At 38.8% G+C, this 23,046-nt stretch overlaps 2 protein-coding genes and 2 pseudogenes across 2 annotated transcripts; 3 read left to right on the top strand and 1 right to left on the bottom strand.

Moving 5' to 3' along the window:
• Positions 1 to 236: 236 nt before the first annotated feature.
• Positions 237 to 5,062, top strand: LOC121783824 (annotated as a pseudogene).
• Positions 5,063 to 6,658: 1,596 nt separating this feature from the next.
• On the bottom strand, positions 6,659 to 8,090 carry LOC121784334 (annotated as a pseudogene).
• Positions 8,091 to 8,391: 301 nt separating this feature from the next.
• LOC121783719 lies at positions 8,392 to 10,862 on the top strand. The gene is made up of 2 exons (XM_042181871.1): positions 8,392 to 9,644; positions 9,968 to 10,862. The coding sequence occupies exons 1-2, from the start codon at positions 8,423 to 8,425 to the stop codon at positions 10,000 to 10,002; spliced, it is 1,257 nt and encodes a 418-aa protein (XP_042037805.1). The 5' UTR covers positions 8,392 to 8,422; the 3' UTR covers positions 10,003 to 10,862.
• An 8,693-nt stretch (positions 10,863 to 19,555) lies between these two features.
• Positions 19,556 to 22,841, top strand: LOC121784011 (30S ribosomal protein S10, chloroplastic-like). Its single transcript, XM_042182191.1, has 3 exons — positions 19,556 to 19,825; positions 19,915 to 19,965; positions 22,366 to 22,841. Exons 1-3 carry the CDS (start codon positions 19,643 to 19,645, stop codon positions 22,675 to 22,677), a joined length of 546 nt encoding a protein of 181 aa, XP_042038125.1. The 5' UTR covers positions 19,556 to 19,642; the 3' UTR covers positions 22,678 to 22,841.
• Positions 22,842 to 23,046: the final 205 nt, after the last annotated feature.

Raw genomic sequence — 23,046 nt, 5'->3', positions numbered from 1 at the left:
GCCCGCAGTTCAAAATATGGCCGCTCCGGTTCAAGAAAAAAGTCACGGTTCCGGTTCGAAACCGGAACCATCGATTACGGTTCCGTGGTTAATCGTCGGAACCGAAAACCTTGGGCATCTCTAAACAACCCTACTATGTCATACAATAAATATTTTAATAATAAATTATAATATTAAAATATTATACAAATTTTGGAGCTGAGATCCAAACCCCACATTATTTTCAATTTGGGATTTATTAGAATCTTGACTGAAGTTCCCAAATTCTTACCTTGGAAAAACCCCATAGCCTATAGTGCAAAACCCTAGCTGATCCCTTGCACACCAACAAATAATTCTGATCGATGTCTGCATTATCTCGGCATTGCGCTCGATTAAATTTTGTCATTTCGAGTTCGAGGACTAATCGACGGTTTTTCTCGACCGCCGCCAATGATACCCCTAGAGATTCCATCATCTCAGCATCTGTCCTCAGCGAGCAGACGCCGCAGCCTCCGAGCGGTCCGCCGCCGGCAGCGGAGTCGCCGAAGGGCTCCTGGGGCTTTCTCAAGTACGGTCTCGTTGCCGCCTTGATTGGTGGTATCGCCACGTCCGGCTACGCCACCTATGGTTGGTATCTCTCTTTCGCATTTTAATTTCTTTTTTTGTTAGGAATTTTGAGAATGTTCTGGTACCCATTCAGTTTATTTTTGCTCATTCAGGTGAGGTATATATGTGAATTCACCTGCTTTGATCCATTGTTATTTGAAGAGCTTAGTAATAGATGTCTCGAAATATGACTTTCCTTTTCATTGATTTTTTATCCTTTACTGTTTTTTCCAAGAGGCTTCTTTATGTTTTATGAAAGAAATTCATCACAGCACCATCAATAATTATGGACGTTACTTGGGAGAAGGAATTGCATGTATGCATTTAAGATTTGTATACAAACTATTGTTAAATTGAAGCTCGTACTTAATTAAGTGCAACAACATGTTTATTTGTAGCCTACACAACCGATGAAGTTGATGAGAAGACAAAGAGCTTTCATGCATCTGCCAAGTACACTGTTGCCGATGATGCGACTTCTCTGGATGTGCGTTTTCTGCTCCCTCTCTGTTTAGCATTTGCCTGTATGTTAGTTCACATGATTATTGCATTGTAATTCTTACTTACTATCCGGAAATACTTCAAGAAGCATCTGATCAAATTCATTTTTATTAACTTGGAAGACCAATCATTTCTGAAATATGTGTTGGATGGTGGTGACGTGCAGTGTTGATGAGTTTAGAGGAGGGGGTATGTGTTTACTTCAATGTTTCCCTGTGGTGTAGACAATATAACTGTAGTTAGATTATCACTTGTTCAGATGCCAGGAAGACAAGTATGGGGAACCCCTTTTTCCGATTTAATGTTTTCTTGAAACATCGGTGATGGCATTCTGAACTAGAACATGAGTCTATAACATCTATATTACTCTTTAAAGTAATAAGCTTCATTCTTCTCCATACAACTCTGAATATGTTCTTAAAGAGAATGCCTGCTATGATAAATTTGGTAGCATCAAATTAAAGTTGGATATTTTGGAGCTTTGTAATGTGAGATGCTTGTGTATTACTGGGATGCCCTAATCCAACTCATGCCCACCCTAGAGCTTGATCAGTCAATGGGAAATTCCCATTGATGAGATTTGGGGAAATGGGAATGATAGCAATTTATATGATTGGAAAACTGCTACTTATGTGATCATGATCTTATGCTGACATCCTCTGGGCTATTTGGATTACTCTTGAAATTAGAGATTTACTTACTTCCTGTCATGCTGAAAATGAAGAGGTATGAACTAACAATCCATGTAACAAATTGTTTCTGCAGAAATTCCAAGCTTATCTACGTGCTGCGGCAATGTCAGGTGAAGTTGTTTTCTTCTGAAGGTTTTTTTTACTACTATAACTGGATAAGATAAGATAGAATAGTTTGTCTTGTTTGTTCTTTACCAATCATCTTCCGTACTACTCCGTGAAGATCACATCTTAATTTGAGTGGATGTCTCATTTTAATTTGGTGTGTTACAGGTCCTGCCAAATTAGTTGAAGTTTACCTTGATTTGAGAAGGTTGGCTGAAGAACACATTAAGGTAGTAATATGTTAGCTTTTTCATGTTTGAGTGCGAGAGTTCATTACTTTGTTTAAACCCGTGGTCAGTTTAAAGACTCTTTCTATGTCTTATTGATTTGCTTCAGGGTTTCACGGAACCAACATCAGATAAGCTTCTCCCTGATTTGCACCCTTTGGAGCAACATATTTTTACCCTTGTTCTAGATTTGAATGAGACATTGATATACTCTGATTGGAAGGTATCATTTGTATGATTTTTCTTAAACTATTTTGCATTTTAGCTTGATGTCACGTCTATTGCCTCATAGATTAATGCAGTGATCACATATTATATTATGTAATGATACATTGTTCTTGTCATTAATTAGGTTGCTAACTTAAATTTTGTAGGATATTTATATACATTTAGGGAGAGGATCAACTTTAAAACTCCCCCCCCCCCTATTAACTAATGATCAATTTGGATCAATGTTTGTGTGATCTACCTTTGTTAACCATCCATTATATATGTATATAAGTACACACGCATAATGTTCTTATATGTTGGTTTCAAATTCTTTCTTGATGCAAATATAATGGGTCAGATATGCTAACCACCGGCTTCCTTTTTTTCTGTCTGTGCTTATGAAGCGTGACCGAGGGTGGAGAACATTTAAGAGGCCTGGTGTTGACGCTTTCTTGAGTATTTAGCTCAATTTTACGAAATTATAGTCTACTCTGATCAATTAAATATGGTGAGGTTTTACTTTTTCGATATAAATAAAATGAAAGACATTGTTGCTTTCACTTCCTTTATTTACTAATTAAGACATTGTTGCTTTCACTTCCTTTATTTACTAATCTTTTATTTTTTGTTCATGGCACTTAATGGTATGTCTTATTACAGTATGTGGATCCTGTTGTTGAAAGATTGGATACAAAACACTGTATCCGGTATAGGCTTTCAAGGGGTGAAACAAAATATGTTAATGGCAAGCACTATAGGGTATGTATATTCACTTTTACTTATGATATCATTTGAAATTTTATGTACACGCAATGTCACTGATGAAATATATCCAAGAAAAGGTAAATGAGAAACAGATGAACATTATAGCAATAAGCATGTAAAGACTTCTAATATTGATGGTACATGTATGATCATTCTTTTTGCTGTTGAATTTATTTTTTTCATGTTAATATATATATCACTGCATGTTGTTCAAATGATAAACTCATAAACATGAATTTTGTTAATCAGTGCTTATTCTGAATTTCTGATGTCAATTTAGTTATAGAATGTTACTACTAACCCATGATGAACTATTAAGTGAATGTGCTGGATGAAAGGCCCTTATGTCTAACATGCATGGGCAATTATTTCCTGAGTTATTATCATGCGTCTCTTCGGCAGAATGAGTTGGCGGATGATTCAATTCTGGGTTCTTTATGTCAAATTTTTTAGAGTAGCTGGCATTATACACCTTTGACTTGTTTTTATTAGGTGTATTGCTAAAGAAGCAAGGAACATAGATTCAACAATGTGAGTTACTGTTTTTTAATTATAATTATAATTTATGATTACATTGCATGACTAGAGTCTGAAAATGGGTGTTATACTGCTATGTTGCTTGTAAAATTTCTAATTATTGATTTCTGAAAGCAATATAGTGCCATGAGAACACTGCATCTGGAATTTAATTCTGCTTATGGTGAAGATTTAATGAAAACAATCATCTCTCCCTTATCGACAATCTATTAAATACCTGCAAGCTTGCTTATTTTTGTTGTTTTAGTTGCAATATTTGTATTATTTCATGGGTACAATATTACTTTTTTTGACGTAATCCTTCTGTAGGACCTGTCGATGTTGAATCGGGATCCTGCAAAGGTTATATATATTAGTGGTCATGCTCTAGAAAGTAGCCTTCAGCCTGAAAACTCTGTTCAAGTAAAACCGTGGCAAGGAGAACAGGACGATACTGCACTTCTAGATCTCATTCCATTTCTTGAATGTAAGCATTGAAACTACAATTTTGTTTGTGTGAGCCAACCTGGAAGTGATTTATTTTCTGTTGGAATATGTTGTTTAAATTGTTTGGATTCAGATGTTGCTAAGCACAGACCAGCTGACATCAGAACTGTTCTAGCCTCGTACCAAGGACGTGATATTGCCAAAGAGTTCATTGAACGATCCAAGGAACATCAAAGGTCAGTTTCTTTATGCTTTTTCTTTATTTTGGGGGTGGGGTTGAGGTAGGAGGATATGTAGCAAAGGAATAATTCTTTTCCCAAATAAATGTCGAATCTTCGAAATATGGTTTATGTTAAATGTTAATAGCCAACCACATTAAGTACTAGCAATTAGTGAAGTTTGATAGTCATATAACGTGTACTGCAACTTTTTATATTCTGCTTATCTTGTTGTATAAAATGTATGCTTACTCATTACTTTCCATTATGAGTTTGTCACAAATTGTGTTAATTTATTGTATAGTAAGGTGTTTTCGTGCTGTTAGAGTCGTTTCACATTTGTTGGTCGTGTGAGCACGGATGGAAAGATGTGCTAATGTCTAATATGTTTATCTTTGAGCTGCAGGCGTATGCAAGAGCAGAAACAACAGGGGCGTTTATGGAAACGATAGATTTAAGCACAGGATATATGAGAATGAAGAGAATGGTTGGATTCTGACTAAGCAAATATTTTTTGTGTTGAAAAGGAAACTCTGGAAGTCGTTTGACATTTAGAACTTACTATTTTCCTTGTCTCCTGCTCTAGCTGCATTTTGTCTTCTTTTATCTAGGTGGGGAAAAAAATAAGCAAAAGAAAAAGTTCCAAGGATTTCTGTACGGAATTGTGAGCTCTAGTTCAGGTATAGAAGCAGGGCTTGTTGCTGTATTGTAGTTGTGCTTTACTGCCTCTCGATTTTATGTTCAACATTCTTTAGGGTTGACTCTATTGAAATTTGAAGCCATTTTCAGTTTACCTTATCTAATCCAATATAAATCATTCTTTTAATAAAATATAGGATCAATTGCGATAACATCTGTAGTTTTAGTTAAAAATTCGTCCCACAACATTAAAAATTAGCTGGAAATAATGAAGTTAAGATTTATATTCAACTGTCTAACAATGGAAAATTTTAGTTGCTTGTGTATAATATATTGTTGTTGTTTGTCAATCGAATGACGTTTTCACTATGAAAAGGACCAAGGAGTATACATTGATATATCAGTCAAATGCGTCGTGTTCGAAAAAAGGACATGAAAAGGACTAAGGGCTAGTGGTGTGTGAAGCGGGTTTGGATCCCTTGCTGTACTCAAAGCCGCAGGGGTGCTGTTACAAATAAGCTATTATTTTATATAAAATAAACTTAACATTTTAACATTTTTTTATGAATAAAATATGTATGTATTAGAGCATAGCATCCATCCCCTGCTGTGGCTTTTAGCACAGCAAGGGATCCAGATCCGCGTGAAGCAGAAGTGAATCGCGGAATCCATTATGGAAGCTAAGTAGCCACTAAGGAAGATGTATATAAATCAATATTAAACGTGGTTAACCAAAATAGGTACCCAGATTATGTAGTCTTGATTTGAATTGTAAATCAATATTAAATGTGACAATGAAACTGATTGTTACTTATTTTAATTAAATTAAGCTAATCTTTGTGTATCCCTAATAGAATGATATTTTTGAAATTTCCAAATCTCTAAGTATGATTTTTTCTCTTCCTTAGATTTAGATAGTTGATACTGTATTGTTCACATAATAATTAATTAAACTTTTGAGAAAGGTAATTGACTAGGATTTGAGGCCAAGACTAAATGGTAGAATGACTATTTATATGTAGGATAATGTCTAAGATCCATATATCTGATCTCTGTTGTGTGTCAAAATGTGTTCGAAATTATATACTCCATTAATTTAATGGAATTAACTCTATGTGTTTTTTTTAAAATGATCATGTGAGATCCTTAGAAACGAGAATCTTCAAAATATCTCCAATAGATATTTACACATTTAATATTATGGACGAAGACAAATCCTTATCATAAATGTTTATCTACATTCAACTTCTTTGAATATTATTGTTATATATATATAAGGATTGAGATGATTGTTTATGGTGTATAAATGTAAAATGTCTACCTACATTCTAACTTCTTTGAAGATTATTATTCGTGCTAGAACTAAGAATTCTTCTTCCATCTAATGGGCGTTGCGGCAAAAATGAGAAGTAAGACTTAGGAATTCGTCATCCACAGAAAAAGCAAAGAATGCCAAGAATTAAAAAAATTCATGTTCTAACTTCTAATTCATGGGCATTATAGGAAAAACATAGATAAATAAGAATAAGGACATGCTCAAAAAGAAAAGGAGGTAAAGAGACTCGAGCTTAAAAATATTACAAAAATTAGAAGTATAGAAAAGATTCAAACTCAGTATAACCTCAAAGATGGCAAGATTGAGCAAGTACCAACAGCTCCACAACTAATTCATGCTATTTGTAAAACAGATACAAAAAATATTACTACTACTATAAAGTTTAAAGAATAGTACTCCTACATATGAGATATTCTACAATCTTAGCCACTGGTTGGCAGAAATGAATGTTAAATGAAGGTAAGGTTGTGCTTCGTGGTGCGTTAGCGCTTTCGACCATGCTGCTCTTCCGCGTCTATCAGCTCCCTTCCCTCGACACTTATACTCTCCGAACAATACTGTCCTGCAAAACCAAAACCAAACCAAAACCAACATTAATGTTATGCTTTTTGCTTAGTACTTACATAAACAAGGTATATATACTTTTGTCTTGATGGCTTCCCCCAGTCGTCCCACCCCTGCGGTTTCACGTCTATGTCAAGCTCACTGTATGAATATACTACTCTCGAATAATCCCCCCATGCTCTCCCCAACAACACACCTCCGCCTCCTCCTCCTTGTATCGTACAGTTCACAAACGAAAACACTCCATCGTCGTTGGCAGTGTCTCTACGCTGCGCTGCTATAGCAAATGATTCACCGATCACGGAGAAGGTGCACTCCATGTACAGTGATCTCGCGCTACCAAATATAAAATCAATTGAACCTTGCACCAAACACTTGTAGAAGAAGTGCGTCCCACTCTCATCCAAAAGCGTATCCTGTGACCCTACAAATCTACATTTGTACAGCACAGAGTGATCGCCGATATCCTCAACGCGACCGCTTGATTCCCCCGCGCCCCTGCACTAAACTGCACTGTGTTCTGCTCACAAAAAAATTAGACTTAGTGAGCGTATGATGGCTTCTTCCTTTCGATTATTAAACGATGTTTATTACTCCATCTGTCCCCCATTTTTAGTCCACTTTATATTAAACACATAGTTTTAAGAAATGTAAAAAAAAATGAATTGAAAAAGTTAGAAGAATGTGATGCTTTCTTAACATTTATAGTAAAAAGTGAAAATAGACAATAAATAGAGACAGACGAAAGTGACAAAAGTGGACAAAAAATCGGGGGTGTATTTATTGCCTGAAAAGTGATCCCAACACCGCAAAAGTAGTCCGCTTCTATGGTCACAGAGGCTGATCGAAATGTCCCGATCTCACCGCCATTCTCATCGACATCCGAAGCTCGATTGTGCCACACTATCACCGTTGCCTCTGCCCTCTCCGGATCTCCAATGAATGAAACATAAGGCTTCGATGCCGGAACATTAACCTTTTCTCTAAGAAGAAAAAAAAACGGTTTACAAGTGAAAACTCCCCACGTTGTACACGTGCGTTATTATGGAGAAAAATGAGATAAGGTGAAAATGAACCTGTAGAGGCCAGGAAGGATGTAGATTTTGAGCCTATGGGGATTGTGATGGGGCACCATATCAACCGCGGCTTGCACGGTTAAGCAATCGCCTTTTCCGGTTTGATCGACGACGATGACGCGCTTCGCCTCGGCTGCGTTTTGGGGTTGAAGGTTCTCACCTTCTACTTTCAAATCGTCCCATGAAATGTAGCTCGAAAACACCATCTCTGATATCAGAATCAGCCAAAAACAAACACTCAAACATGATGAAGACGATGAAACTTGATGATAAACTTGACGAGCATGGAAGTGAAGAGTGCTTGCATGAGTGATGAAGTGTGCATGGAGGAAAAATATCTCGGTCTAGCTGTCACACAGCTGGCATCTAGTCAGCAATGACTCAGCCGAGAGTCATCAAGTTAGTTGGCTAGTTTGTTAGAAGTTAGTTATGTTGTTAGTTGCTTCTTCCTTTAAATAGCTAGCTAGATATTTTGTAACCTCACTACTTGAGTTTGATCAATAAGAATCGAACCATTTTTTCTCTCATATTCTTCATAATGTTCAATTTAACATTTTCTACATGGTATCAGCGAAATTCATTTCAAATTCCGCAACCTTTCTCTGATTTCTTCTCTTCTACGATGGCGCCGCGTGGTGGTGGCGTTTTCAATCCAATCCAGCCGTCGGAGGACTTCTCTAGCCCGTATTATCTTCATCCAAGCGACAATCCAGGTCTTCAACTTGTATCTCATATCCTTGAAGGCTCTAATTACATCAATTGGAGCCGATCTATCTCTACTGCACTTTTGGCGAAGAACAAACTGGTTTTCATCAATGGATCTCTGTTGAAGCCGCAGGAAGATGATCTTCTCTATCATGCATGGATTCGTTGTAACAGCATGGTAGTTTCATGGATCAGAAACTCGGTATCATCTCAAATATGCTCGAGTATCATGTATCTCGATGATGCGAATGAAATTTGGGTAGATCTGCGAGATCGTTTCTCTCAATGCGACTCAGCTCGCATCTACCAGCTCAAGCAGAAGTTTATGTTCCTCAACCAAGGAGATGATGATATTAACACATACTTCACTAATCTTCGGATAGTATGGGATGAGTACAAGCACACTCAGCCTATTTCATGGTGTGTTTGCACCACCTGCAGATGTCAGAATGCAACTAAGTGGCATAATCATCAGGAATCTGAATGTGTCATGCAATTTCTCATAGGATTGCATTCATCCTATTCACAAATTCGTTCTCACATTTTGTCTATGACACCACTACCTTCTCTATCCAAAGCCTTCTCTCTGATTCTACAAGAAGAAAGGCAAAGATCTCTTGGAGGAATTGACTCTCCACGATACATTCATACTCTACCACCTGCTCCAAGTGAGCAACCTTATTCTGCAAATACTTCTTCATTCAATCGAGGCAGAGTCTGCACTCATTGTGGAAAGACAAATCACACTGTGGATAAATGTTTTGTTCTTCATGGATTTCCACCTAGTTTTGGAAAAGGAAAATTCAAGCAGAATCCTAACTCCAGAGACTATTCTACTCCAAAATCTGTCAATTTTGTTGAAGATTCTTTGGCTGATTCCAATGATAAGTCATCTACTTCATCTGCAATGCCTACTTTTGATCAATGTCAACAACTGATCACTCTCTTGCAGAGCCAACTTGCCACTGGATCACCCTCTACTCCTGCATCAGCCTCACTACAAAATCAGCCTCCAGTTCAGCAATCTTCCTCCCCTCAACAATCTCCTTTCTCAGGTACAACTCTATATCACCACTTTGTAGCCAATGTTTCCATAGCTCCTACTATTTGGCTTTTGGACACAGGAGCAACACATCATGTTTGCTGCAATTTAAGTTTCTTTAAATCAACATACCCTGTGGTCAATGCTTCTGTCAAACTTCCTAATGGAGCATCTGCACCTATTACTCATATAGGCACTATCTGCTTAACACCTCATATCATCCTACATTCTGTATTATTTGTTCCTTCCTTCAGCTTCAACCTAATCTCCATCAGCTCATTAACTAGTTCCCTATCATGTCGTGTTACTTTTACTCACAATTCCATTACCATCCAGGAAGCTTCTCAGGACATTGTGATTGGGAAGGGTAGAAGGTTTGGGAATCTTTACACACTAGATGTGAATTCTGAGCAAGATGTCACCCACTGCCCCACTGCTCACTCAGTTCCCCTTACTTCATCTACTCCTGTTTCCAATCTTTCTTATGCCAATTCTGTTGTCTCTATTGATGTTTGGCATAAACGTTTAGGCCATTTATCTTTTGGCAAGCTGAAAACAATGTCACAAACTTTATCTTTCTCAAATAAAACTCATTCATTGTGTGAAATTTGCCTCGGATTGCGCTCTATCTCTTTCTTTTTTTTTTCAATTAATGGCGGTTGCTCGATTGAGAGCTTGAGATCGTCGGGAATTAGTCGTCAATGGCGGATCTCGTCGCCAATGAATTGGACAAGCGCTGGTGGTGTAGAGTGATGTTCTCATCACCGCTGATGTACTCCAGAGCTCATTTTTCCGCCCTCGCCACCACCGATGCTTCGCCGGTGTGTTTCTCTCGGAGCAATCTGTTCCTCTCATATTCGCCGGATGATTATCTCAACTCCGACGCCTCCATTTACTCCTCGTTGCTTCAGAATTACACAATCCGCAAGTCTATGGAGATTTCGCACCGCCGATGTACTCTAGATCGGTGATTTCTATATCCTCTGATTTCTATATCCTCTGATCTCAATTGATTTTTTTGTTTTTTTTTCAATTCCGATTGTTCATGTTTGGTGTAGTATGTTGAAGTATGGAGTTGTATGCTCCGATTTTCTCTATATTTTGTTCATTGGATTTGTATGATCCAAGTTTGTATCTCTCCGATTGTATTCGGTTGATTGTTTTTCGTTTTGAGAATATGTTTTCTCAAATTTGTTGTTGAATCTGAATATGTTTTCAGATTTGTCTCTAATTTTCCGATTGTATGTCGGATGTTTGTTTTGTTGTTGACCGATTGTTCGGTATTTCCGATTGTATGTCGGATGTTTGTTTTGTTGTTCACCGATTGTTCGGTTGGATTTGTATGTTGGGTTGTTCGGTTCGGTTTGTGAATGTTTGGGTGAGGAGGAAAGGCTATTTGGTGTTGGTGTGTGTTGTTGAATTGGAGATCCTTGTGGAGTGGATTTGGTGGATGGATGCTTTGTTCACAAACATGGTTGCAACTGCAAGACCTTTGTGGTTGTTGATGGTCTTGCGTTGGGTGGGGGATTGGAAGTTGATGTTGGTGATTGCAACAATTGGTGAATTTTGGTTGTAAGATTGGAGTTGCATAATCAAATTTGTTGTTGAGCCTTGATTGTTGAAGCCTGGCCATCTGCCTTGGTCCTCTCTCTCTGGCTTTCGGATGAAGGAGGTTGAGCTCTCTCAGCTGAAATATGAAATATGTTTTTGGCTTTGAGACTGATCTTGCGTTGAAGAAACTGATGAACAGTCTCTGGAATCTTCTGCTTGCTTTAGTTAGCTCTTTTCCTTTAGTATTGATTTTTTGGTCAAGATGGTTGCATTTGATATGCTTCCATCTTGAGGGAGGCTGTGAAAATTGGAAAATCAAAATGTATTGTTTAGGATTAATTAGTTTGTTTAGCCTTTAGTTTTCAGCCTATATAAAGCATCTCATTGTATTTTTGTAGTCACCAATTAATAAAAATGTAGTTATTAGAGATTTCTCTCCTCTTTTCTATCGGCAGTTTCTCCCCCCTTTTCTCTTTTCAATTCATCTTCTCCGTCAATTCGACTCTCCAATGTTGCTTCAAATTGTCTGAATCTGTTGCTTCAAATTCATTTGATCTCATACACTGTGATGTTTGGGGGCCTTTCTCCCCACATACTACCCATGGATACAAGTATTTCCTAACCATTGTTGATGATCACTCTAGATTTGTATGGACTTTTCTCATGCAAAGCAAATCTGATGTTAAACCTGTCCTCACTCAATTCAGCAAACATATCAAAGTCATCAGATTTGATAATGCCCCAGAGTTCAATTTACATCCCTTATACACTTCTTTTGGAACCATCGTTCAACATTCTTGTGTTGAAACTCCTCAACAAAATGCTCGGGTTGAAAGGAAACACAAGCATCTCCTAAATGTTGCTAGAAGCTTGCTGTTTCAATCCCATTTACCTATCCATTTTTGGGGGGGACTGTATTCTTGGAGCCTCATATCTCATTAATAGAACTCCATCTTCAGTTTTACCCAATAATCTTACCCCCTTTCAGATGTTATTTGGGAAGCCTCCATCATATGATCACTTGAGGATCATAGGCTGCCTCTGTTATGCATCTACACTACAGAGAGACAGAAATAAATTTTCACCTCGAGCCATCAAGTGTATTTTCTTGGGATATCCCACTGGATTCAAAGGATATAAACTCCTAAATTTGGAGAACATGCAAGAGTTAATCTCAAGGCATGTAGTTTTTCATGAAAATATCCTCCCTTTGGCTCATCTACCTGCATCTGTTTTCCCTGATATTCCTCAAACTCACATACCATCTTCTGCTCCCAATCCACCCCCCACACCCTCACAAACCTCCACTTCCCCCACTGTAACTTATCCTGATCCTCATCCCACTGTGACTAAGTCTGGCAGAGTCACAAAACCTCCATCACACTTGATTGACTACATCTGCAACTCAGTCTCATCTGCTTCTCTTTACCCAATCTCAGCTCATTTTAGCCTCTCCAAACTATGTCCTGAATACCTCAAATATATCATCACCATGTCCACCATATTCGAACCTCACTCATACACTCAAGCTTCTGTGATCAAGGAATGGCAATTGGCTATGCAAGATGAGTTAGCAGCCTTGATCAGAAACAATACATGGTACATCACTGTCCTACCACCAGGCAAATCACCTATAGATTGCAAATGGATCTATAAGGTCAAATATCATGTTGATGCTACTGTTGAAAGATTCAAAGCTAGACTTGTAGCTAAAGGTTTTACTCAACTTGAGGGTGTTGATTTCCTTGATACATTTTCACCTGTTGCCAAACTCACAACAGTGAAGATGATGCTTGCCTTAGCTGCCATTTTTGGCTGGTCTCTTAGCCATTTAGATGTTAACAATGCTTTTCTATATGGCGATCTAGAGGAAGAGATCTACATGACTATACCGCAAGGTCTTGAGGTTGATAGACTTGCTGTTGAAGGGGCCACTCCTAACTCAACCTTAGTTTGCAGATTAAAGAAATCATTATATGGTCTTAAGCAAGCTTCTAGGCAGTGGTACCTAAAACTATCACAGGTTCTCAAAGAATTTGGATTACAACAATCCAATTCGGATCACTCTTTCTTCTACAAATGTGATGCTACTGGATTTTTCGGAATAGTGGTTTATGTGGATGATATCTTGGTAGCAACTTCAAATCCACAGACAACTGAGAACTTCAAAGACTTCTTGTCTACTTACTTCAAGTTCAAAGACTTAGGAGTACCCAAATATTTCTTAGGCATTGAAATTGCAAGGAACAAAAAGGGTATCCAAATATCACAAAGGAAATATGCTATGGACTTGGTTAGTGATGCTGGACTTCTGGGCTGCAAACCATCCACAGTCCCTATGGATCCTACAAGGAAATTGCAACTGGAGTCTGGTTCACTACTGAAAGATCCTTCCAAATACAGAAGGCTGATTGGAAGACTCCTATATTTGTGTATTACAAGGCCAGATATCACTTATGCCGTGCATAAGTTAAGTCAATATGTGTCAAAGCCTTGTGAAGATCATTGGAATGCAGCCGAAAAAGTCTTGAGATATCTAAAGCGAACCCCTGGCCATGGACTCTTCTTTTCAAGCAACAGCAAGCCTGAGTTATGTATCTTCTCAGACGCGGATTGGGCAGCATGCCCAGATACGAGGAAATCCATGACTGGATACTGCTTGTTCCTTGGCAACTCTTTGATCTCGTGGAAAGCAAAGAAACAAAATACTATTTCTAGATCATCGGCCGAAGCGGAGTATCGCGCTATGGCTCAAGCTACATGCGAGGTCGTGTGGGCTAAAAGTTTACTTGAAGAGTTTGGAGTGAAGAGTGAAAGAGCTGTACCTCTCTATTGTGATAACCAATCGGCTATACACATATGCTCAAATCCGGTATTTCATGAAAGAACAAAACATATAGAAATTGATTGCCATACGGTTAGGGAAAGATTTATGCAAGGAATTATCAAACCGCTGCACGTCAGGAACAATATGCAAATAGCAGATATTTTCACTAAGCCATTGGGAGATATGGCGTTTCAATCCATTCTTGACAAGATGAACTTTAATAGTTTGTATAGTCCATCTTGATGGGGCGTGATGAAGACGATGAAACTTGATGATAAACTTGACGAGCATGGAAGTGAAGAGTGCTTGCATGAGTGATGAAGTGTGCATGGAGGAAAAATATCTCGGTCTAGCTGTCACACAGCTGGCATCTAGTCAGCAATGACTCAGCCGAGAGTCATCAAGTTAGTTGGCTAGTTTGTTAGAAGTTAGTTATGTTGTTAGTTGCTTCTTCCTTTAAATAGCTAGCTAGATATTTTGTAACCTCACTACTTGAGTTTGATCAATAAGAATCGAACCATTTTTTCTCTCATATTCTTCATAATGTTCAATTTAACATTTTCTACAAAACACAACACTTTCATTATTCTCAGGGGATTATCATGTATATATGTATTGTTTAGCTGAATCGTGAATGGTGCGATTCAAAAATGTAGTTATTAGAAGAAGAATGAATGAGATGAATAGGAAGCTAGCTATAGGATTTGTGAGAGTTGGAGGAGGATTTGAGATGAACAAGATTAGATAGAACGTGTGCTAATGCTTGACCGACCAACTTAATTTAAGAATTAGATAATGTAATATATTAATCTCTTAAAATATGTTTAAATACATAAATTTGCAAGTCGATTAAAATTTAGAGTATGTCTTTAAATACACACACAAGCGTTTAATTGCATTTTTACAATGGTTAATTTTCGTTGGATTAATGCAATTATGACTATTTGTCATTAGTTGAAATGATAGAGTAATATTCATCTCAATTGGTGTAGACCGTCAATTACATCTTTAGCATATCAAAGATTAAATACAATTTAGTTTTTTTTTCATGTACAATCCATATGATATAGCTTTGAGTCATTAGGCCACCCGCGTAACGCGAGTCATTAGGCCACCCGCAACGCGTTACGCGGGTGGCCAGTATTCCGTTCCTGCGTGATGGAACCGGGGCGGGACGCGTTGCAGCGTCTCATCCCGTCACCAACCCGCCCCCAGCCCGTCACCAGTCCCGTTCCGCCGTGATGAAACGCGGGACGGCTCGCAACGCGCCGATGCGGCGTGGCGCGCTCCCAGGCCATGCGTGACGCCCACTCGCCGTCCCGCGAGTGGGCATCGTCACGCTGACGCAATAATTCATTTTTTAAAAAATTCGGATTAAATAAAAAAATAAATAAAAATGTGAAAAACAGTAATATTACCGTTAATAGCCGTTTTTCCTTTTTTAATTTATTTTTTATTTTTTACTCTATAAATACTCCTAATTCATCCTCATTTCACACACAACTACACATCTATTCTTCCCAAATCATCTTCATTTCCTCTCCAATTTTCATCTAACATCGCATCATAAAATGTCCGGCGATGGAAACTCCGACGGTGGCGGCTCCGGCTCGTGGGATCTCAACGCGTTCGGCGACTGGGGGAACATGTACAACACATTGGGTGGTTCCGGTTCTTCGACGCCGGGCACCCAGGCTTCGTCAACGCCGGGGGGTACCAACCACCCAATTTTGATGTGGATGCATACACTCGTCCCTCCGCCCCGCGATATTCGCAGGGACTCTCCCAGATTCGGTAGGATTATCCGGTTCAACCCACTCCGGAAGAAGGCCGAGGCGGGGGAGGAGGCCAAGGCGGGGGAAGTTCCAGGGAGGAGAAGGAGGAGAATCTAGGCCGGCATCCGTACGGCTCCAAAGAAACGCTGGCGGTGTACAACGCCTGGATCAGCGTCTCGTACTATCCCATCGCCGGGAATCAACAACCTCGGAAGTGCTTCTGGGAAAAGGTCACCAAGGCCTACCACAAGATTAAGCCGAAAAAGACCCGCCGCCGCACATATAAGATGCTCTGCGCTCACCTTGACCGAGTCGACAGAGAGGTCAAACGATTCTGCGCCATCTACAAGCATGAAGCGGCTCAGTACCAAAGCGGAGCCACGGGAGCCGACATTCTGAGGTCGGCTTTGCGGGTCTACTTTGAAGACACCAGCAAACAATTCAAATATGCCGATGTTTGGGAGGTCGTCAGGGACGAGGAAAGGTGGGCCGGCAGTGTGCGGTCCAGCTCGGGCTCGACCTCGAAGCGCACGAAGCACACCACGAGTGGCCAATACTCGTCTGGTGAGGGAGGTTCGAGCAGCAGGCCACAAGAGTTTGTCTCGCAGGAGGAGAAGACCCCGACACAGGATGCCAGGGGTTCCTCCCGTTGGCACTGTCGGCCGCAAGGGAGAAATGCGGCGAAGGCGGCTAGAGGGAGGAGGGGCTGAGCCGAATCAAGCCAGGCAGGCTCGGGGGGACCCTAGAACTCCCTTATGTCCATGTACATGACCGCCACAATGGCGGACACTTCCCGCTTTACGCCCACCCAATACCAAGCCTGGCTTAACGGAGTTACGTTTATGGCGGCACAACTTGGCATTCTGCCTCCTCAAGGCTTCTTTGCACCTCAACCGCCTCCTCCGGGGGATGATTCGCTGGCGGAGTAGTTTTTTTTATTTTCTATAAAATTGTATTTTAAATTATGTCATTTTTATTTTAGGATTTTAATTATGTCTTTTTATTTTTTTGAATTTTAAGTTGTACTTTTTTTATTTTGTAATTTTATTTTATTTTTAATGAAGTGTGTTTTTTTAATTGAATTTGGTTGGAAATAAAACAAAAAAATGAAATTGAATGAATAGTAATTTAAGGGACGGTTAAGGGACGTAGGATTGCAGGTTCCGTCCCTTAGTTAAGGGATGGAGTAAAAAAGTACAGTGGGGCCCGAAAATAGTAATTTAAGGGACGATATAGTGACAGCGTTATGGATGGCCTTATAATTACGTGAGAAAATAGATAATCATTATTGACCTTCTATATACTCCTTCCGTCCCCAAAGAGTATGAACTATTTCCTTTTTCGTCTGTCCCTAAGGGCACCCGCAACGCTGTGCCGTTGCGGTTCCTATGCCGTTCCGGCGGAACGGTTCCGCGGCGGCACGCGTTGCAGGCTCCGTTCCGTCGCCATTCCGTGCCCATGCCGTGTCGCGTTCCGTTCCGGAGGAACGCGGAACGAAACGTTCCGTCACGCGCCGAGGCGACGTGGCGGCCTCCCATTCGACGCGTGAAGCCCACTCGCTGCCCCGCGTCGATTGCATGCACTGGCAATGGAAGAATTGCCCGGTGGCGTGGAAGGGGTCCTACACGAGCGGCCACAAAGGCACCCACCCAACCGTTATACTTGAGGTCGTTGCCGACTACCGCCTTTGGATCTGGCACGCGTACTTCGGGGTCCCCGGGTCGAACAACGACCTAAACGTGCTCCACCAGTCCGACCTCTTGACCGAAGTTTTGGATGGTAAAGCGCCGGCCATCAACTTCGTCGCCAACAACCGGCTTTATAAAATGGGGTACTATCTCACCGATGGCATCTACCCGAAGTGGCCTACCTTTGTGAAGACGTGCAGTGGGTCTGCGAACCCAAAGCATGCTCTTTTTGCGCAGAAGCAGGAGGCTGCTCGCAAGGATGTGGAGAGGGCGTTCGGGTTTCTCCAAGCGCGCTTCAACATCATCAAAGCCCCGGCTCGTACGTGGTTCATGAAAAACATGGTCGACATCATGTATACGTGCATAATCTTGCACAACATGATTGTCCAAGACGAAGGACCCGAGGCGGGAAATTGGTTCGACGACGAATCCCCCGGAAGCTCAACCGCAAGTAGTCCGCCTCGAAGTGGAGCGCATCCGTCTATACAAGAACGGTTATCTATTCGTGCAAGGACACGCGACTCTAGTGCCCACACCCAACTCCAACAGGATCTAATTGAGCACATTTGGGCTAAATTTGACGGATGAAATTATTAAAATTGTGTACTTTTATTTTTTTAGGATTTTAATTGTGTGCTTTTTATTTTTTTAAGTTTAAGTTGTAATTTTTTTTAATGTTGTGTGTTTTTTAATAAAGTGTGTTTGTTTTTTAATAAAGTGTGTTTTTTTAATTGAATTTAGTTGGAAATAAAAAAAATGAAATTGAATGAATAGTAACGGTTAACGAACGGTTAAGGAACGGAGGGTTGCAGGTTCCGTTCCTTAGTTAAGGAATGGAGTAAAAAAATACAGTGGGGCCCTCAAATAGTGGTTTAAGGAACGGTATAGGAACAGCGTTGTGGATGGCCTAAAGAGCATGAATTTTCTAATTTTGAAAAATTCAAACAACATACTACCCCTACACATCATTTTATTTACAACTTATACCATTACCATTAATACTTATACCATTATAATAATATGGACTCAACTCTCCACGAATATTATTTCCACTACCCTCTCTCTTATTTTTTTCCCTTATTTATTAAAACCCGTGTTCAACCCAAAGTTCATACTTTTTTGGGGACGGGGGAGTATTAAAAAAAAATAAATTGTCAAATATATCTCAAAGAACTGTCAAACTCGGGGTTATCTCATTCTTTTCAAGACTGGAGTTGTAAATCACCAAATTTCAAAATTTTGCAATTATCTTATACTCTTTTTGTCCATTTGTAGCTGGGTCATATTCCTTTTTTTTGGTTGTCACGCTATAGCTAAGTCATTTTTTGGGGTAAAAGTAACACATCTTAGTTATTCTCTCTTACTTTATTTTTTTCCTACTTTATTATCTTTTCCCTTTATCCACTTAACACAATTTTCTTAAATCTCGTGCCCAAAAGAAATGTTTTTACTAAAGAGAGATGGAGGTACGTCGTTTTTCAGATGAAACCAACAATGATGTGGCAACCATTATGTGGGCAAAATGACAGTGGCACATAAGAACGGAGCGTGGTTTTCCTATAAACGATGATTAGATAATTGCAAAATATGGTTGCAACATTATCACGGGTTTCATTGAAAAAACAGAATATAAAATAAGTGCAAAATTATGAAACTTTATGATTTACCATTTTAATTTTAAAATATGAGACAAGTAAGAACTTTACTTGACAAGTTGCCCATAAAAATTAGTATATCTTCCGTTTAAGCTATGTTAATGTGACATTTGATGGATTCACCTTGTGATAAATTTGGAAGCAATTAATAATAGTGTGAAAATTAGAATAACTAGAAGTACGTGGGTAGAATTTTTAGTTTATATACAACCATAATTAGGGAACGTTGTTAGTGTATTACTTGTTTTAATTTTACAACTCTAAAATCTATATGTCGGGTACGAGCCCAAATTGTCCAATAATAAGGCCTATCTAATTCACAATATATTTGGTATAGCCCATTAACTATAGTAATGTATAAACCCAAAATTACACAGCCCAATGCATAAAAATAATTAAAAAAGAAATTGAAAAAGAAATCCCAAGTTTTGGATAAAGAAAGCTGCTGAGAATTTCTGTAGAGAGGTTTCACTACTCTCATAATCCTGAGGGATAGAGCTCTTCACAATTCGAAAATGGCTTCAATTTCTTCGACTATAGCTATTCCTGTCTGCAATTCTTCAATTATTTCCTCCAGACCGCAAGCTTCTTTCTACTGTTCGAACCCCTCGAAGTTTATGGCGTTGAAGCCTTCTCGAATCACTTCTTCGCGAGTTATGGCTGCTCCTGAAGTCTTGGAATCCAGTGCCGCTGCCGAGGTTGTCTTCTACAGACGTTTAGTCCTTTGAAATTTATTGTCAATTTGTTTTCGTTTTTTTGTGAAATGCTTTGTTTTTGTGGGTGTTAGGATGAGGCTCCTTCGGTTTCAGCATTAAGCGTGGGTGCAGATTCGGATAAGGTATTCTCATGTCCTCTTACTGTTCGATTCAGAGATGAAAAGTAGCATTTTACATTTGTCATTTCGTCAATTGTTGCTGTTGATTTTTTTTTGCCTTCTGTAGATGTAACAGTTTTGTTTCCTTGATATGGATGTGAAATCTCGAGATTGAACGGTGTTATCCATTATTAATGCTGATATGTCTCGTTTGATAAGGATGTTTCAGATATCACATGTTGCTTTTCTCTCTTGTTATTTTTCAGACTTTTCACATTGTTTTGCATTTCATATGGTTTCTTTAATTTAAGGACTAGTTTGTGAAATGGAGAAATCTTCTTAAGCTGCTTCCATTTGGCTGAGTGGATGGGGATAAGTTTTTATCTGCTGGTTATGAAATTTTGGCATCTAAAAGAATGGTAGGACGAAAAGTAAGTTGTGAAAATGAACCTGGGGCATGAGAAGTTGTGAAAATAGTGGATGAAGCAGGTTATTGTAGTATTACTGAAGTTTTTTACTTTTGAGTTGTACTTTTTCTTTGAATCAGTTTATGTATATCAGGTTTAAATTTGTCACTGTAGCAATTTTATTAAGACTCTAGTCATGGAAATAGTGAATCAATGGTGAACACGTGTTAGAGTAAGAAATATGATAGAGACAAGGAGATGAAGTGTTGGAAGGAGATTTTAAAACTGGATATTTATCGGTGCATGAATGAAAATTATGATTGTGAAGATACCTACTCTGAACTAAATATAAGGCACTTTCTGAAGGATAAATTGCTTTCCATGTTTATGTGATAAGTGGAGGAGTTGGATTCATGTGTGTGCACCGGTCAGATACAGGGTTTTGGTGAATAGCTGAATCTTTTGTCAAGCATTTTAAAGGACTGAGGCTGTCTGATCACTCAGTTAGATACTTCAAAAGGCTAGAAAAGCCACATACAAGTTGCTAAGTCTTGATACCATTTCCTTTCTCCTGCAACTCCAGTATATAAGACTATTAATACATGAAGCTGACTTAATTGTTTGGACGAAAGAATCAGGGTAGTTATTTCATACTCGAGTAGGTTTCCATCCTTACGCATACACTTGATTTTGGATACTTTTGACAGGCTTCTTCTGCTTGCTACCTATAAGTTAGATGGTGCTGATTTTTACATATGTTTCTGTTGAAAGTAAACTACCACTATAATATAAAAAGTTTACATTGTATTGATACTAAAAGTAAGCCATATTTAGGCACATGTTGCAATAACTTCCAAATTCTTCAGGTTATAAACATAAATATCTGCTCCTTTATGAAGTTATCATAGTAAGTCAAAACTCAAGCTTCTGGTTCAAGTTTCAACTACTCTTATCTGTGACTCTCCATTTTAATATATTTATACCCCGTTGGAAATTGTAGACATGGTATACTATATTTCTCCTCACTTTCAACAGAAATTTGATTTGCTCTTATCTTGTTAGATACAGGGATTAATTTATAAGATTGTCCTTATATCTTATGGCTTGCTTCTGAGAAATAAGAATAGGTTAAATACTAACTTTTCCATATTCAATTCGAAGTATTGGAAAATTAAACCCAAAAAGTGGTCATGTCTCTGTTATCAGTTGATATAATTTAACTAGTTTATTGATAGAGTTCTCTCAGAGTTTATTAAAAAGGTTTCTAAATATTAACTCATGGAGGACCATCTTCTTAGAATCAAACTAATGTACCCTGTGTATTAACTTCTGCAGTCCATGCATAACTACAGATTTCTAGTTTATCAATAAAATCATTCTCCATAAAGGAGATATAAGCCAAAGTAGTAATGGTTTTGCTGGCACAATATAGTCCATATCTCATATAAGTGTTTGGATTATAATTCTTCAAATTCATTTATGATGATCCCTTTTCCACGTTAGGGATCTTCTCTTGGGTCTGAAGATTCTGGGGATTGATGCACTGACAATATTCCTTTTTTTTGTGTGAGAAAATTCAGTAGCCAGTATTACATGTGTAACTATGATTTCAGAAACCCCTAAAAACATGTAGTAGTAAATTTATTGAAACCATTCATTGTAAACTGATAGTGATATAGTCAACGGATAACTAAGATTCTTTTGTGAAGGAAACAGCAAGCATGAAAGTGACTTTTAATACCACAAATATTGATGAAACACCTACTAATTCCATGTTATTGACCTGCATAGATAAATTATGACTCTTCCAGTAACTGATCAGCTGTACTCTCGTCTCTTTATTCACTGCCTTCTTTGCCTGATGATAATGTATAAAATACTTCGTAGCTTATGTACTTTTTTGTACTCTTGTATTTCCTAACCAACATGTGATGCTCAACTGAGGAACTTTACGTGTTCAAGTCGAGGTTTGGTGGCCCTCAACTGATCAAGTACTAAGAGGGTATGTTTGTGTCAGGTTGCCCCTAAGCAGAAGATTAGAATCAAACTGAGATCATACTGGGTGCCCCTGATCGAAGACTCCTGCAAGCAGATAATGGAAGCTGCAAGGACGACCAATGCAAAGACCATGGGTCCAGTGCCTCTGCCCACGAAGAGAAGAGTGTACTGTGTTCTGAAATCTCCTCATGTGCACAAAGACGCGAGGTTTCATTTTGAAATTAGAACCCATCAACGACTCATTGACATCCTTTACCCAACTGCACAAACAATTGACTCGTTGATGCAGCTCGACTTGCCTGCGGGCGTTGATGTGGAGGTTAAGCTCTAGATATGGTGGTGATGTGAAATGAAATGTGATTTCTTTGTAGACATGATATTTATTGCCTTTGTAAGTCTGAAGCTGAATTCTGGCAGACAAGTAGAGGAAGAATAAGATAAAACGCTGCATTTTGTTGTGTGATAGTTGAAATCTATGGTATCTCTTTATTATTAGTATATAATATTCAACCAATAATTTTGATTCTACCTTTGGATGTGGCATACTCATTTTGCCATTTGAAACACTTTTATGTTAAGAAAGTTGAATCTAGATTGAATAAGTTGCTTGTAGTCTTGTAACCACCAGATGATAGTAGGGGTATCAATTAATGATCCAAATTTAGTTACCACCTCAGAACTTGGGCTAAATATTATGGCT

Source organism: Salvia splendens, chromosome 21 (assembly GCF_004379255.2).
Source record: "Salvia splendens isolate huo1 chromosome 21, SspV2, whole genome shotgun sequence".
NCBI classification, from domain to species: Eukaryota; Viridiplantae; Streptophyta; class Magnoliopsida; order Lamiales; family Lamiaceae; genus Salvia; species Salvia splendens.
This window is presented reverse-complemented; position numbering and strand designations above follow the sequence as displayed.